Source organism: Acanthochromis polyacanthus, chromosome 12, assembly GCF_021347895.1.
Source record: "Acanthochromis polyacanthus isolate Apoly-LR-REF ecotype Palm Island chromosome 12, KAUST_Apoly_ChrSc, whole genome shotgun sequence".
Taxonomy (NCBI): domain Eukaryota; kingdom Metazoa; phylum Chordata; class Actinopteri; family Pomacentridae; genus Acanthochromis; species Acanthochromis polyacanthus.
The window spans coordinates 22,015,594-22,032,795 of record NC_067124.1 but is presented as its reverse complement, the minus strand read 5'-3'; the positions used below and the strand labels follow the sequence as shown (position 1 = coordinate 22,032,795).

General features: G+C 40.6%; 1 protein-coding gene across 1 annotated transcript; it reads left to right on the top strand.

Annotated features, from left to right (window-relative positions):
• The first annotated feature begins 12,572 nt into the window (after positions 1-12,572).
• Positions 12,573-16,988, top strand: LOC110948435 (uncharacterized protein C1orf232). The gene is made up of 4 exons (XM_022190368.2): positions 12,573-12,962; positions 14,604-14,681; positions 14,899-15,005; positions 16,014-16,988. Exons 1-4 carry the CDS (start codon positions 12,882-12,884, stop codon positions 16,384-16,386), a joined length of 639 nt encoding a protein of 212 aa, XP_022046060.1. The 5' UTR covers positions 12,573-12,881; the 3' UTR covers positions 16,387-16,988.
• The last annotated feature ends 214 nt before the right edge of the window (positions 16,989-17,202 follow it).

Genomic DNA, 17,202 nt, shown 5'->3' with positions numbered 1-17,202 from the left:
CTTAATCATAGTTTAGCATGTGAGCTCTTTTTTTCTTGCATCCAGTCTGGAAATGTCAATTTTCTCATAAGAAGTGAACAAATTTTTTAATTTGTTATGACAGTTTTAAAGGTTTCCAATGTAATTCAAGTTATTTGAAGAAGTAACATACAGTACATTAAATGACATCTAGCGGTTTACCAACAGGTAGCAAAATGGTGGAAAAACTTGGACAGAAGCTGTCTGTGAGCATTCAGTCTGACCTCAGACTGTTCCTTTTGTTAATCAAAATCCACAGCCTGAGAATGTTGTTTTACTCCCTGCATGGTTTTGATGGGCAAAGGTTTTTTGCTGAGCCCCTGCCTGAGAAGAGCAGGGACACTGAGCTGCTGATTTCCTGTCTGAATTGGTGGGGAATGTTTGTGAGAACACCAGCGGCTGTGAGAGCCAGAGCTGTAAATAGGCAGTGGTTTGAGAATTATAGACTCTCAGTCCCACTCTTGTAAATGCTGTATACTGTCATCGTCGCCCTCTGAGAGCTATTTCTGTCATACAAATGTTTGCAGAGTAGGCAAGTTTCTTTCAGGATGTTTTGCTATTCTCTTACTTTTTCCTAGTTGTGTTTCTCTTCTTAGCCTCTAAGTTACAGCGCTGCCCATCCAAATGATTGTCCTTCTGGGAGATCAGATCACCTTTCCCAGTTACATGTCATGATGAGGCTCTGACATATATCATCCCAAGGACATGCTGTTGGGCCACTTTTTTAGCCTACTTTTAGACTGTAAACTGGATCTTACATAAGTTGTAGGGCAGCACTTACATACACCTTTCTCATTCTTCAATCTTGTACTTGGTGACTGCTCCCTACTCTTAGCCATACGAAGCAGCTCTTCTCCAGCTCTTCTCCATCTCTTGATTGATACTAATAATGTTAATTGAGTGCAACTCAAATAAAACGTTTTCATTGTCTATCCTATCAAAAAGAGATAAATACTTTGCCTTATCTTGAAGAAAACCTGCCTTTCAGGCAAAATAAAACCACTAGCAAACGTGTCACTTGAATGAAACCTTAATGAAGCAGCACACTTTCCAGGAAAAGCTCAGAAGCTCAGATGTTTGACAGTTCATGCAACAATTAGGTGATTATTTATTTGTTATTTAATTACATGAGTGTTTAGCATGTTGTGTAGCTTTGGGCATCTATATTAGAAACCAAAACTATGTAAGAAAGGCAGTTATGGGGGAAATCCAAATGTTCCAGTGCAGGTCATTTATGGCACATTAATGGGCTAAATGTTTTGCTTGGTGCTATTTGGAAAGTAATTTCTCACTAACTCTCTGTCTCTGCCTAGACTTTCACAGTAGAGTGAGGAATCTGAACCAGCATCTTATCATATGCAGACAAGACATGGGGTATCTAAGCTTTAGATACTATGTTTAGATACTTCAGTATAACCTTTGACATGTTCTAGATTTAATCACATAATGCCCCAGAGTCATACATTGCTGGGCTTCCAGCTGCTGAGTCAGGGTAAAGGAAGATTTACACCTTCCACTGACTCCGTTACATAACTATTAATGTATTTTTCCTGTGTCAGCTGCTTATACCTGCACCCTTATGGGCTTTAATCTATGCGCTTACATGCTGGTGTGTGTGTTCACTGTACATAGAAAATTCAGAGAAAACGTGTAACTTGGCTTATGTTAAACAAATGCCTTGTTTGCTGCCCCGCATGTTGATCGTGTCCAAATAAAAGGCACGCTGCTCTGTTTAGTATGTCCATGCACACATCTTTCACCATTAACTTCTCTGTCACTGCTCTATCATGCCAAATTTGATATTGTTGCAGTTGCACAAGTATCTGTTCCAGAGGTCCACACCCAAGAGTGCAAAGAGAATTCACAGTGGAGTGATAGCTGTTTCTTTCTGATCCTCTCGGCCCTCCAAATCCCTCCATCTAATCTTACCCCGGCAGCAGTCAGCTTCTCTTTTTCACTGATACGAATCAGGACAGTGCAGGTTAATTTTGGAGAGAGCATTTGAAGACAGGTGGACAGGCATGGATATCTGAGAGGCTCCGCTTTGCAAGAGGCTCTATGGAGGCATGTGGTGCTTCATATGGATGCTGGTCGTAAATTCTACGACTGCTTCCAGCCGAAACCTCCAGGACACTCACCAGCAGTGAATTTACAGCCACTGCAGACTGTTGTTTGTTCCAGATCAAAGAGACTCTTCATTGGTCAAAAGAGCTGTCTGTGAATTCATATTTTAAAGTCATATCTCCAGGATTGGTGAGGATGAGAGGAACCAGCTCCATAATGATCGTAACAGTTGATGCCGTAAAGTTGGATAGGAGGTTGTGGTCGGTCATTTGGCCCTATTCCATAACAAGATTCATGGCACCGTCACGTGTACGGATCATGTTTGCTTGCTAAGGTGCTCTCATATGATCCAGCTGTATGAGTAAATGTACTGCATGAAAAACTGTGCTCATACACATGCTTGAATGTTTTTCAGAGCCAACTGTGAGAACTCAACATCACAACGTTTGTATTGTTTGGAGATCTAAGATGTCCAAAGCAACCAATCTGTGGTGTCTTCCTGCTTACCATATGCACTTCCGAGAGCTCTTCACTTGATTATTAAAAGGTCCGTGTGTATGGAGCCATGTGTATTTCCCTCTCAGACATCTGTATTAATGTCTGATTCTATCAAATCTGTACATCAGCATAGTTTTAAAACTCCCACTGTGTAACTGTGTGTTTGCTTTTGTCTTGGTGGAGAACTCTAAATTCCTGTTGAGCGAAACAGCGAGCCTGCTGTTGGAGAACTGCCTCCAAGCCATGCAGTAAAAACCTGGCTGTAACCACTTCCCAGCCGGTTTGAGCAGGTTACATCCAGAGTGTATGGACCAGCATGCAACCACATATACAACCCGAGAAAGGGGTTGGGATCTGAACAGGGAGCACCATGAAATTAGCTCCTTTGTGTCCTTAGGGTATCTTCAGATGTGATTATGCAAACCAGTGAATGTGCACACAGGTAAATGCAAAAATGGGAAAGTAAAAACAAGTTTCATGGGTATCCTGTTTTACCAGCAAAATGTACTTTAAACATGCGACAAATTAGTAGTTGTGCAATAAAATAGTCCCTGTCAGTGTTCTACTATTGCTGGAGTAATAGTACTACTGCATATTGCGGCATTTTACTGCTGTAACTAATAAGGGAACACTTAATCCTTCAACTTTTCACAAACATCGAAAATCACCAAATATGGAGATGCATGATTTTCACTGGTCAGGAAGGGAAGGACATATTGTAATCTGAAAAGGAACTAAAACAAATGTAGCCGAGTAAAAAGGACAACATTTGCCCCTGGGATGAAGGGAAGTAGAAATATAAAACTGCATAAAATGGAAAAACCCAAGCGATATAGTCCAAGCACATTAGATTCATATTTAATTACAGCACACAATGAATTCCGCGCGATTTCGGAACAAGATTTGCTTTCTGGCATCCTGAGATTTGGATACAGACCACAACAAAGAGCGATCGCCAAATAATGTGGAGGTTTTCATTCACTTCTCATCTCTAGTATGTTGTGGGACACTCATTGAGACTATCTGAGCCGGTCAGTGTGGGGAAAAAAGCACGTTAGGGTGGACTTTGACGCGGGGGTGGGGGCGGCGGCAAGTTTCCCCATACTTTTCGCTAGCTGAGCTGCTAGCTGAGCTGTTAAGCTGCCTGCCTGGCTAAATACTGGAGCTATGTCGAAAATTAATTACTCCATCACTCACATGTGTGAAATGACATATGAAAACAGACCCCAGGTTGAAAAAAAACAAAGTTCCCCTTTAAATGGTTTTGAAGGAATGGTTGCACATTAAACAACTCTGACATTCTCATGAAAGGAGGAAGGACAACCAAAAAAGTCTGTGCAACAGCAACTCACAACAAAGACTTAGTGTTGCACTTCACAGTAACTGGGGCATTGTGTGCATGAAAACCTTATGAAAAAACAACTGGGCTCATTCAGCCCGATCTCACGAGGATTCGTGAAACTGTTACGTAAATTTTTGTTTCGGTTTCGTGCGCACCAACACGATTTCGTCATGTTTTTCGTGCCGCTCACCACGAAATGCGCACCAATGTATTTTAAACGGCGGACTTTTCGTGCCACCCAGAACGTATTTCAAATGAATGTGTGTATTATATTTTTAATGTAAAACCATGGCGAATCCAACGCTATATTTTGCATGACATCGTCCCTAACCATAACCCTAACCATAACCTAACCATAACCTAACCATAACCCTCACCATTACCCGGTGGTACACTTACCAATTAGCATAGGAATTTCAAGAATGTCCGGCGGCCGGCGGCCGCAAACGCGATCACACAAGCAGTATACGCCGATGGACAGCTTAGATCGTCATGAATCCGCTGGTATAAACCACTTTCAGCTGTGATTACCACAGCGGGTTTCGTTGTGAGCAACACGAAAAACATTTCGTGGTGAGCGGCACGAAAAACATGACGAAATCGTGTTGGTGCGCACGAAAAAGAAACAAAAAATTTACGTAACAGTTTCACGAATCCCCGTGAGACCGTGTTGGCTCATTTATGTTGAGTTTGGATAGGCTGGTGTAGAGATATGAGCCATAGATTCAAGGTCAGAATCTAGGTTTGTTTGTGTTATATATTGTGCTCCATGAAGTTTCCACTGACTCTACACTTCCTTTACTCCTATCATGAGTGAATACAGTTAGACTAAGGTGTGAATTCTCCAATAATAGTCCATTAATGGGCCTTTAGAGTTGCATTGCCGAGGGTGAGTCTGCCAGTAAGCACACAGTTCACTATGAAACCTAACCGCAAACCCTACTTCTGTAATTATCGCTTGCACAGGCAGAAAGAAAAAGAAGTACATTTTAAGAGTAATTCTGGGAGCTTCAGTAAAAACAAACTGGACTTCTCTTTTACGTTCTTCACAATCCAAGAATCTTCTTCAGTTCTCTCTTGAATAAGAGGTGAAACGCCATGAAAAATCACAAGAGAAGTCCAGTTGCTTTTCACTGAAGCTCCAAAGGTGTGACCTGGAAGACTGAATATCTACACAGATATTTGTTTGAAGAGCTAAATGAATCACAGAGTTAATTTAAGAAGTGCATTCAGAAGTATCCTTTCATTTCTCATGCTGTATCCACAAGCAAAAGGCCTTCAGCACAAATCTCCAGATAGACATGTGTGAATGCAGTAATCTGTTTTGTTAGGTTGCGAAAATACAAGAAAAAAAGCAGTGACTAATGACCTTGAGAATTCTTATGTAAACCCCGAGCCTGATGCCAAGATGAAGATGGAAACACGTCAACAGTGAAAGTCTGTTTTGGAAGCCGAGTGGGGGTTTGATTGGGCATTTGATTGTGTGTTACACAACTGTTGGCACGACAGGAAACAACTGCGCTGAAACCTAAACGTCTGCAGGGTCTTGTAAAACATCACATCAACATAAAAGAATACGTGTAAGCAATCGGGCTTATGCAAGGGGTGCATCATTGCTTATGTCACTTGTATGTGTGTGTCAAAACAACAGTGAACACATACATGCAGACATATGTATGGATCTCTTTTATATATATTATGGAGCAAAGTTCTACTAATTTAACCTTTTCTAGAAGCTCTATGTCCATTATTTGTCTTACAGATGACTTTATCAAGCTCTACTTTCCACCACAATGCTTGAAACTCTTTCGGTTTCTGATTAGTTCGTGGAATTTTATGCGTTTTTGTCAGGGCTATGTTTGGATTGTTTAGAATATAAACTAACACAGCTCATCTCACTGTACCAACCAACAAACCATGTGACATGTTACATTTACATTTAGCCTTGCTTTCATTTGCATAAAGAAATTTCATTTGTTTAAACAAAAAAATGCATATTATATTTATTGGGGTTTATTTCTTGGAGTGTGGAGCACTTTGTCCACTAATTACAGAGTCGTGCAGTTTGATCACCAAAACCCCAGCAAGACACTGAACTCCAAGTTGCTCCAAATGACAGCCAAGCACCTTGTATTGCAGCTTTGCCCTCACTGTTGTGTGAGTGTTCATGAACGGGGAACATTGTAAACACTGAATACTGCTACAGTAGAAATCCACAATAGAAGTGCTGACCATTTAACATGAACTCAAAACCTTCAGACAGTTAACTTAGCTTAGTACCTGGAAAACAGTTGCAACAAAATATTCTTGCCTGAAAAATGATCCTGCACCTAACATCCATAAAACTACACTTATTCTCATGAATGAACTGGTAATAAGTGGCGAGAGGTAGGGGATGATTAGGTTGACCTAGCATTAGGTCAATTCAATCCGAGTTGCCAAAGAGCTTTCCAACAGAGGAATAAGATTAATGTTACAAATTTACCAAACAATTCTAAATATTAAGGTCCACAACATATTATCTAAATTAAGTGAGGAAGAGCCTACATAATGGAAACTTCAGTGGAGGTTTGGAAACAAGAAAAAGTAGGAAAATGTGGCTCTTTCCCAACAAAATCCACCTAACAGCATTTCTAAGGTCACAAATGAACTAGTCCAGTCTTGCTAGCTTACTAAAGCTGAAGTCAAAAACCCACATTTTGCTGGTATGTGCTTGATTATTTCTTGTCAAAGATGAGTTCCCAGGTGACAAGCAGGAACAATGCAGGAATTGCATTAAACAAATGAGACATAGGGGAAAATAAAGTATTTCTCACAATGTCAGACTATTCATATAACGGACTGTGTTACATGAAGGCCCAACAGCTGTCCTACAATCTGACAAACAGACCTGCATACCGACATGTCACAGCATCAAGCAACTGATCAACACACTTGTGGCTTAAAAGTTAATCTGTTTTTAAGTTGCGTCTTTAGAATCAGATGTACCTTGGCCTTCAACACTGCAGCATATAACTCAGCTTTTTCTGAAACTAGACTCAGCAGAGTTTGTAGAGCAAAGAGCAGCAGGGTTTCCTCGTTCAACACATGGCTCCTTCTAGGTTTGCAGCCCAGCAGATTTTCAGCTTCACGTCTATTTTTATCGTGGAAACATTCTGACTGGTGAGCAAATACATTGCCAGCTATATGAAGCCACACACACACAAGTACACACAAGAAGGTGGAATTTTAAAGTTAAAACCGAGTCACAGCAGGAGGTTGAACCACAGTCTGTGGACACATAGCAGGGAGGTGACAGGACGCTCTATATGGGGGGCTGGATGGAAGGACGAGCACAGATGTGAGTCGATGGTTGCGACTCCAAATTAGCGATGAGTCTGAGTTTACCTGTACTGACCTCTGAGTATTTCCTGCGGCGCATGTTCAGTACACATTACTGATGGCTCAGCTGTATTTGAGTAGCAATAAGCAGTGGTATTTAGGTACTATTTAAAACAACTTACTGTTCCATTTGGAAGCTGTAGTTACTACGGAAAACAATATTTTACACACAAAAGCATGAATAAACTTATGAAAAAATGGTACATTGTTGACCCATTACCATACAAATGAGTTAATATTTGTTTTATTCTGACAAATGAAGCCATAGATTTATCAGTAGAAGGTAACTACACACCTTTACACTTTGCACTTTACTTGAGGATTTCCCTTTTTTGCTGTTCAAAAGATTTCAGAGAAAATTTGCAACTTTGCTGCAATTTTAATTACTAGTTACTTTGTATGCTCAAATTTTAAACTGAAGATTAAAACAGAAGATAAAGCACACTTATTGAGAATAAAGCTCAAAGTATTCAAAATTAAAATTAGTTTCACCTTGTGCTGTGTCAACATTAAAATGCCTTTTTCAAGATCACTTATTGGTTCTATTAAAGTTCACATATAAAATATATAACCACCCTAAGAAAGGTGAATTTGCTGTATCATTAGAGTTTTAACTTTCATATTTACAAGTAATGCTGATGTACTTTCATTTTTTCCCTGTTTTTTACACTTTGGTTGCTACTTTTACTAACGCATTTTTTCAATGATGTTTAGATACCGATACTCTAGCAAAAATATATTGTGGGACTTGAATTGCGTTGTATTTCGTATATTTTTCACAAGTTTTTTACTACTTTTTTAATATGACTAAATATTCCTGAGAAATTGCTTAGTAAAAATTCACATTTCCATGCATATTTTAGCAGAATTTAGCAAAATTTGTGCTTATGTTATTCTTACAAAAGGACCGAGGAGCTTGAAGCTCATTTTGCTGAATATTTTGTGCGTGTTTGACTCTTTATTTGACAATCCTTTGGTTCATCTAATCATGTTCTTCCAGTTGTGTTTCTGGCTGCTGATGTGGACTTATTGACAATCTGTTCCAGGGACAGATCAGCTGAGGCTACCACCCTGTCAGTGCTTCATCCTGTGCTGGTAGGAAGTCTGCTTGGACAAAAGAGGTTCATCTAGAGCGCTCCAGCCATCACTTTGTTTTAATGAAACCAAAACCTGACTTCATGTCTGTTGGCTGTGATCGCTGGGATGACAAAGTAATCTCCACACTCTCATGACAGCTACACACCTCCCATGCTTGTCCATTCGAGTGATTTAGGATACTGCTGTCTGTCCTCCAATGCTCTGCAGGCATTGACTTCTAAGATGGCTTTAAAGGACCCTGCATGTTGACACGGAGGCACATGAACATGTTTCTAGGTGTAATATATGTGTACACTGTGTTCTGTACATTTTGTTCCACATCTCTCTAGAAACACACTAGCACTGGATGGCTTTACTGTCTCCCCCTAGTGGTCAAAAACGGATGCAATGTAATAACACTTGGAAGAAAGGGTTCATCTCATGCACCACTTGATACATAGACTTGGGGACCTGCTGACATTGACAATGTATTTTGAAGGAAAGAATCTATTTGTATATTTCCACATAGTCGCATGTGAAACCGATTTTTCAAAATGTTCTGTTTTGCCTGCTGCTTGTGAGCAATGAGCTGCAATCAGACCAGTCCCCAGCTAACATTCATGGTACAGGGCGCTTTAAAGCATGAGGAGACCAGGTCCAGTATCTGTGGAGCCACATCCTGTGGAGGGGGACGAACTAAATGGCAAATATGCACATTTTCAAATTTTCAAGCACATTATCACTTTTATATTATTAAATGTGTTCGTTTTTTCAGATAGAAGACAAACCACTTCTCTCCAGTTAGGCTGTTTATTTTGTAAATATCAGTGTCTCAAAAGAATCTTGTAAAAGTACCTTGAACACAACATTTTATTCAGTCTAGTATTGGGTGATAGGTCATAGATATAAACATCTAATTCAAATATTGAAATGTGATTGGCCAAAGGTGAGGATTAACCATGGTTTAGACTGAGTTATCCCTTTAGTTGGTGCACAGATATGTCCATATCTCTTGGCACATGATTCATCCAGTCCCCAGGAGCCGCACACTGCGAAAAGAGCTCTCCTGCAAACTTTTTCCTGCTTTCTACCAGTCAGTATTATTCCATTGTTAGCTGAGATGTGATGCAGCCATTAGTGGTATCTCATAGGGAGGATGCAGGTGTCCCTTAGGGAGGATTATGATGGTTTTCTCCCTCAAACAACTTTGAGTTAGCAGTTTCAGTAAAATTAGTTGTTATATTATAAGAAAATAGGAATGTGCCGTGTATCAAGGCCAGAACTCTGCCTTTGTTAGTGCGTGTGCATGTGTAGAAGAAGAAACATTTTTATTTGTAAGCGGCTGTAACTTCCCAGCCTGACCTGTCTGCGTCCATCAGAGCTTGGAGTTGGTGCTTAGCTCCATCTCTTCCCTTTTAAAGGTCAAGCACAACTCACGGATTCATTAAACATTAAATGGTTATTATTAGCAATATTATAACACTCATATGTAATATCAACTTCAGTGTTCAGTTAGAAGTGCCTTTGTGAGATAAAATATCCTAACAATATACATAAAGACTATCAGGACATAAATGGCTTTGAAAGAAAGACCTTTGACCTTAACAGTGGCACAACTTTGTTGGACACTGCAAATAAATATATGTGTTGACTTGTGTAGTAATAATAATAAAAAAAATTTCAATCCGAAAGAAGCAGAAAATCAAAGCAAACCAACCATTAATAACAGTTTAGATTCAGCAGCTCAATGCAAAAAATAAATAAATAAATTCAAACTACCATGTACAGAAGACAATCAATAAAATCCTTTTTTTCCCTCATAGCAAATCTGTTGCACTTTCACATCTGCCTATGGTGTAAATGTTGATATTATATTTAATCCTTAGTTGTTTAGATTGTAACATCATTCCTATTCTACACAACTACACACCAGTATTGATGTGGTAGAATCACATCCATGATCTCCTTAGAAATAAAGGAAATTACCGCTTCCTCCTGGTGCCCAGAACAGATGTTTAAAACTGGAACGGACTCTTGAGCCATCTAGTGGTAATCTAAGGCTAGTAGTGTGTACTCTGGAGAACAGATAAGTAGGAGAGGAAATAATCCATCCATCCATTCTCTATACACCGCTTTATCCTCACTAGGGTCACAGGGGTGCTGGAGCCTATCTCAGCTGACTCGGGCGAAGGCAGGGGACACCCTGGACAGGTCGCCAGTCTGTCGCAGAGTTACATATACAGACAAACAATCACACTCACATTCACACCTACAGGCAATTTAGAGTAATCAATTAACCTCAGCATGTTTTTGGACTGTGGGAGGAAGCCGGAGTGCCCGGAGACCCACGCATGCACAGGGAGAACATGCAAACTCCATCCAGAAAGATCCCAGGCCCACCCCGGGATTTGAACTGGGGATCTTGCTGCAAGGCGAAAGTGCTAACCACTACGTCACTGTGCAGCCGACATTTTATTTCATGAGCTTATCAAATTATTTTGTAAGGTAAACCATTTTTCTGTAAATTATAAAAACTAGATAAAAATTTAAAGTAAGTAAAGATAAATGTAGTACAGCAAAATAAAAACATCGATCTTTCTTTCTTAAATACATTGGGGTACAATTGTATCAAACATCATAATAAAATGCCAGTTGCTGAAAACCATATTTAAGCACAGCATACAGGCAGATGTAGAATCTGGCCTCTGAAAGTTCATTTCAGGGAAAAATCTCACTTGTCACTGTTTAACCCTATGGAGTAAACTGTCACCTGCAGTGAGAACGATGAAAACAGAACTTGTTCTTATACTAATCTGAATAAATTCAGATAAAGAGAGACCATGCTAATCAGGCTCATCTCACCGCAAATGTAAACGCTTTCCAAGATCTTTTATTTTTTTCAGTTTTAAAATACTCACAGATTCACTGGTACTAGAATAGATTCACTATATAATCTAAAAAGAGATATGTAGGTCATCAACCAGGCCGTGCAGCCTCTGTAGCAATCCCCTGCCTCTGCGTGGTGCGTTAGCTCTGATAAATACTTGGGTGTGACCTTTCCAGTCTGAAACCTGAGCTCCTCCAGCCACAACCAAACTGGCTGCAACTCAAACAACCAACATGCGTCAGTCTGTGTGTAGACGTGCCGTCCACAGGCCTGCATTCATAATGCATGTTACTCTTATAGATCTGTCCCACCCTACAGCTTCATTACCGTCGAACTATGTTTTGTAATCAAAACCTGGAACAGGAGAACTATAGAACCCTTAGATTGAATTTCTCTTATGTATAATCAAGATTATGATCAATTTAACAAGCAGGAAGTGATATGTTACAATCTGTTGGGTGTATTCCTGCAATAAAAACAGATGATTGGTGTCAGTTTAGTCATAAATAATGGTTTATCTCAGATATTAGGAGCCACACGAGCAAAAGCCAGCGTATATCTGTTGTTGTGAGTGGCTGGTGAATCCTATCAGTCATCAGAGCTTTATGCATCTCTCTTTATCTACATGACACTAGCCAGGCCTCTCAGGTTACCAAGTTACCAGTCACACACAAAAGAAATTTGCAGCACACCTGAAGCTCATCTGTGTTTGACTGACATGCTGTAGCAGCCAATGGGAGAACAGAGGGGAGGATATCAGGGAAGTAACCAGGTAGCAGAGGAAGATGGGTGGGTTTGGATGTGAAAGGATATAAAAGGTGAGTTTCCATAAATAAACTAACTACAACTCAGGTCAGATTACAAGTGATTAATGCAGAATTTTTACAAAAAATCCCTCCTTTGCACTATTATGTCCACTAAAGAAGACTGACCTCGTAAAGAAGGGGTCATCTTCAAGTTTGAAAACAATAAACACAAACTTGCACACCACACAGAGCTCCTGTAGTTTAAAAATCACCAAAATAAGCTTGTATTCTGAACAATAAACATGCTAAAAATGTGAAGATGAACTTGTGTGTGCGTGTGCAGGGTTACAGGAGCCAACCTGCCAACGCTGGCTGACAATGAACCTCTGGCTCTGGACCCTCTAAAATATAAATGAGGAAATCCACACCTGTTTCCAGGTAACCAAGGCAGGGATTCTGAACCGTGACGCTAAATGTTAATGTGTGTGTGTGTGTGTGTGTGTGTGTGTGTGTGTGTGTGTGTGTGTGTGTGTGTGTGTACACCTGCGTGGGTGCATGCACAAGCTGCACAACTTCCTAGCTGTACTTGTTCAGACTCTCTGTGAGGACGAAAGCAGCTGTCAACCCCTTTGGCTTGACGAGGCAGACACAATCTGAGCAGCAGAAGCAGCATGAAAAAGCTCGGGCCTCAGTTCTGAACAAGTTCCCTGCATTTGCAATCTGCTGTTGAACGCTGCGCATGGAAACGGGTGCAAGTCGGCCTAACTGAGACGAGCTGAGGCTGGAAGCGGAGACTCGGTGGAGGGTGGACCACAGAGGAATAAGAGGTCTTCACAGGTCTGAGCGCTGAGCATCTATTTGTGCAATCATGAATCCAATGTGGAAGGTTTACAAAAGCAAAGTGATGAAGACTCTCAACCCTGAGTATGAGGAGGACACTGCTGAAGAGGTACAGGACTCGCACCTTTCTGCATGTTTGTTCGTCTTAGTGATTTATACTTTAAAGTGTCAGAAAGATGGTGCAATATGAGCACGTTGACGTGGTTGTTGGCACCGAAGTCAGAAAGTCAGCAGGTTTTGTTTTGCTGATCATATCTTATTCATCACCGGGTCAGATGAGCTTCCAGGGCTGTTTTGTCGTTGCTGCAATGGGAACTTTCAGACAGAAGTTAGATCTGAAAATGACTTCCTCTTGTGGATTTTTGCAAATATAACTCTGCAAATTATTAACATGTGAAACTGTTTTTCTACACCACCCTACAAAATGACATGCATCACATTTCATTTTTAATTGCATTTTATTTATTAGATGCTGGAAGTTGCTTCATTTGACAGGAAGCTGCTAGCATAGTATATACTCACAGCAATCGTAAAACAGTTTGTAACTGGAATCGCAGTGTAGTGGTGCAAAATTGACACATTTCTCATGTACTGTACTTTAGTATAATTTTCAAGTACATCACTCATACTTTCAACATATTTCAGAGGAAAATATTGCATCTTTTTCTTCATTCCTTTTATCTAAACACCAGGGTTTCTCTTTAAATTAAGGATCTTGACCTGAAAGCACATTTTTAAAGACTAAACCTTGGATTCCTGACATTTATGGCTTATGTTAAAGCAGCATCTAGTCGAGGAATCGTATCATATTTTAGATCTCTTCATTCTAGATAACTTCATTTGTTCTTCTTTGTTCCTCTGTTAATCATCTCGTGATCTCCCACATTTATCTTGTGACCAGTTGTAGGGCTTGGAACCACTGGACAAAAGTATAAAGTAGTTAAAATTAGCTCCACCTGTACCCACTCCAACAGTAAAATGGTACTTATACATTGTATCACTGATGGTAATTCTCCTTGAATATGATTTTGGATGCAGGGTTTTGCTTGTAACGGAGTACTTTTATGTTGCTGTGTTGGATGCTTCTACCTAAATAATACATCTGAGCACTTTTTCCACCCCTAATGTTCACGGCCCCACTGCACCACCACTACTCTATCTAGGATTTGGTGCTGGTGAAACAGACAGTGTTGCGTTGACCCAGATCTCTGGAGAGCTGAGAAACTCGATCCTGCACAGGAGCTGAACAAACGGATTAGTTGGCCTTCTACTGACTGACTGACAAGGGGACCAGACAGATAGCCAGGTCCTCGGGGCGCATTCAGATCTGCCAGCTGACAGCTCCTGAATGCGCTCTCTCGCAGCGCCTGGGCATGTGCAAGGACAACAGGGAATACTGTGACGGATATGCAGAGGTGTCATCACTGCTATTTGAGTCGCCACGCATTTGTAAAATAGACAGCCAAAGTGCTTCCTCATGTCATAACATACACCAGTGTGGAAATATTATTGAAAAGAAAATGCATGATAAAAAAAACAACAACAATCCCACAATCTATGTATTCAGTCCTTTTGATGTGCATATTTTTGGGTCTTGTCCTGGGTTTTCCACAGGTTGCAGTATCCACAAAATGCACTAGATGGCGACGGATGTGCACAAATCCTTTTGATCTGCCCTATCTGAGGCAGTATGTTGTAAATTGATTCAGGATGTTGCTGTATGGAAAGGTGAATTTTGCCGCTGTTGCAGGTCACAGAGGTGGAGAATGACATGAGTCCAGTTCAGGAGGACGAGGGACCCACTGCTGTCTCCCAACTGGCAAGAAAAGTAGGTGAACAGTCACAGCTGCTGCATGACTTTTAGGGTGTTTTATATCTCAATTATAATAATAACTGCTATTAAATGAATTTTAACACTTGAAAAATATCATGAAAGCTAGTGAATCTCCTTTACAAGTATCAGAGAAGTATATTATTCAAGGGATCCTTTGAAAGCACTGAATGCAACCCTGCTTTGACCTTTGACTGTGTGTGTGTGTGTCCAGATGCAGGGGGCTGGGACTAAAAGCTGGAACAGACTATCAGCTCTCTTCAACAAAGACGATGAGCATCAGCTTCTAGAGGAGACTGAGAGCCCACCGGTCGCTGACCAGTGAGTGGAAATCTTTCTCTTTTGTTGACATCTGTCTTGTTTTCGTCCTGATGGTCGGATTTCATTCCTGCACTTAAAACCTGCCGTGAGGTTTGTGTTGGTGAAACAGAGCTGGTCTGTGGAAGTATACTACTATATGCTGTTTATAGTTTCAAACTTAAATCACAATTGTAGGGAATTTTGGTATTTATCAGATTGGAGTTTTAATCATACTACACTTAATGGCTAAATAGTCTAACTATAGCTTCATATGTGTGAAGGCCTGATGGTTGTATCAAGCTTCACATCTAATTCTTGGCAAGAATATGCACAAGTGTATTTCATAAACTGCAAAAAGTCAAAATTTCCCCAAGTCTGTTTGTCTTATTTTTAGTCAAAACGTCTCATCCCACTTTATTTAAGATAAATTCACTCAACAAGTGATATTTCAGCAAGATGGAAGGACTTGTTTTAAGACAATGCATCTTAAATATCTCGTTAAGTCAAACAATCTTGAAATTATCTTGTTTTGAGTTGTATTTTACAAGAAAACTCAATAAGTTTAATACATCTCAAATTAGGAGGTTACATGAAAGCAAAAATCTATTTTTGAGAAAAAAACTGCCGTTTTTTTTTTTTTTAACATATCCGACTTCTTTTAAGACACCTGAGCTTGACAATCTGGTAAAATACAGCTTAAAATAAGTTTTCCCAGCTAATTTTAAGATCTCATTTTTCTAAATATCATATCTTATTTCAAGAAATCTTACAATGCCATTTTTCACTTGTTCTTTTGGCAGATTTTTTTTTACTTATTTCAAGGTAAAAGTTCCCTGATTAAAGTTTTTGTTGTTTTGAGAGGGGCATTTTTTTCCAGTGTAAGCTGTCGGTTTATCTCGGATCTGTTTAGTTACCAGTCAGTATGACTAATATGTAAAGCACTGGAGTAAAATCTACAGTCAGACAACAGTAAGTTGACAAATGGTGAACCCAAAGCCAAAGCAGCCACTGCTTCCTTTGAATTCTCAGTCCACTTGCAGTGAAGCCGGAGGAGCCTCCTCCTCGACCCACCAGGCGCTCAGGATTCTGGGATAGCTTCGCCACCAACTGGGCTGCCAAGAAGCAGGCGGAGGCTGCTGCAGCCGCCGCCGCTGCCACAAACGAAGCGGCAGAGCAGAGTGAGGAAGGGGTGACGGAGGCTGGAGGGGAGGAGAACCAGGATGGGCAGGTCACTGAGGGAGAGGTGAGTGAAGAAGGAGGAGGAGGAGGAGGAAGGAGCAACAACAGCTTCTCAAAGTATGTCTCGCTGGGAGGAGGCAGTGAGGACGCATCCTTCAAGTGGAACTTTGTTACCAGCAAGCTGGCAGAGCTGAAGACCAAGAGTGCGACCAAGACCAACTAGCTGCCTGGGAAGAAGAAACTAAGAGGATATCAACAGCATGATGAAAGAAGGGGTTATAGGTGGAGGAGGATGGAGGAAGTTTACACAGGATGTACTGTAACTAAACTAGCCAGCTATTGTAGAAGTCCCCTTTTATCAGATACTGAACTGCTGGCTACAGAAATGTCTGAATTTTTCAAAGTTTACTTCCCTTTGACTCTGCTTAAGTTCCATTGTTGTGTTTGTGTTCAGTTTTTAAGAGTAAAAATCAGTTATAATATGCACACTAGCAAGTTTTAAGTAACATTGAACCCTCCCATGACCCTGTCCTGGGTCATACCTAGAGATACAATGTTAGATCCTGGACCAAAGATTGAGAAACTGAAGACTATCGCTTCACAAAGGGGACTTCTAAAATTGCTTGAACTAAAAGAGTTACTCTGGTTGATGAAATTCTTATTCTTGCCTTGGAGATGAAGTGGGGGTGCTATGCACATCTGCCTATAGTTGTCTCTTTACCATCTTAAAGGGGAACTTCATTTTTTTTTAAACCTGGGGTCTGATATGTCATTTCATACATGTGAGTGATGGAGTAATGAATTTTCGACATAGCTCCAGTATTTAGCGAGGCAGGCAGCTTAGCAGCTCAGCTAGCAGCTGAGCTAGCGACTAGTATGGGGCAACTTGCCCCCCTGCGTCAGAGTCTGCCCTAACGTGCTTTTTTCCCCACACTGACCGGCTCGGATAGTCTCAACGAGTGTCCCACAACATACTAGAGATGAGAAGTGAATGAAAACCTCCACATTACCTGGCGATCGCTCTTTGTTGTGGTCTGTA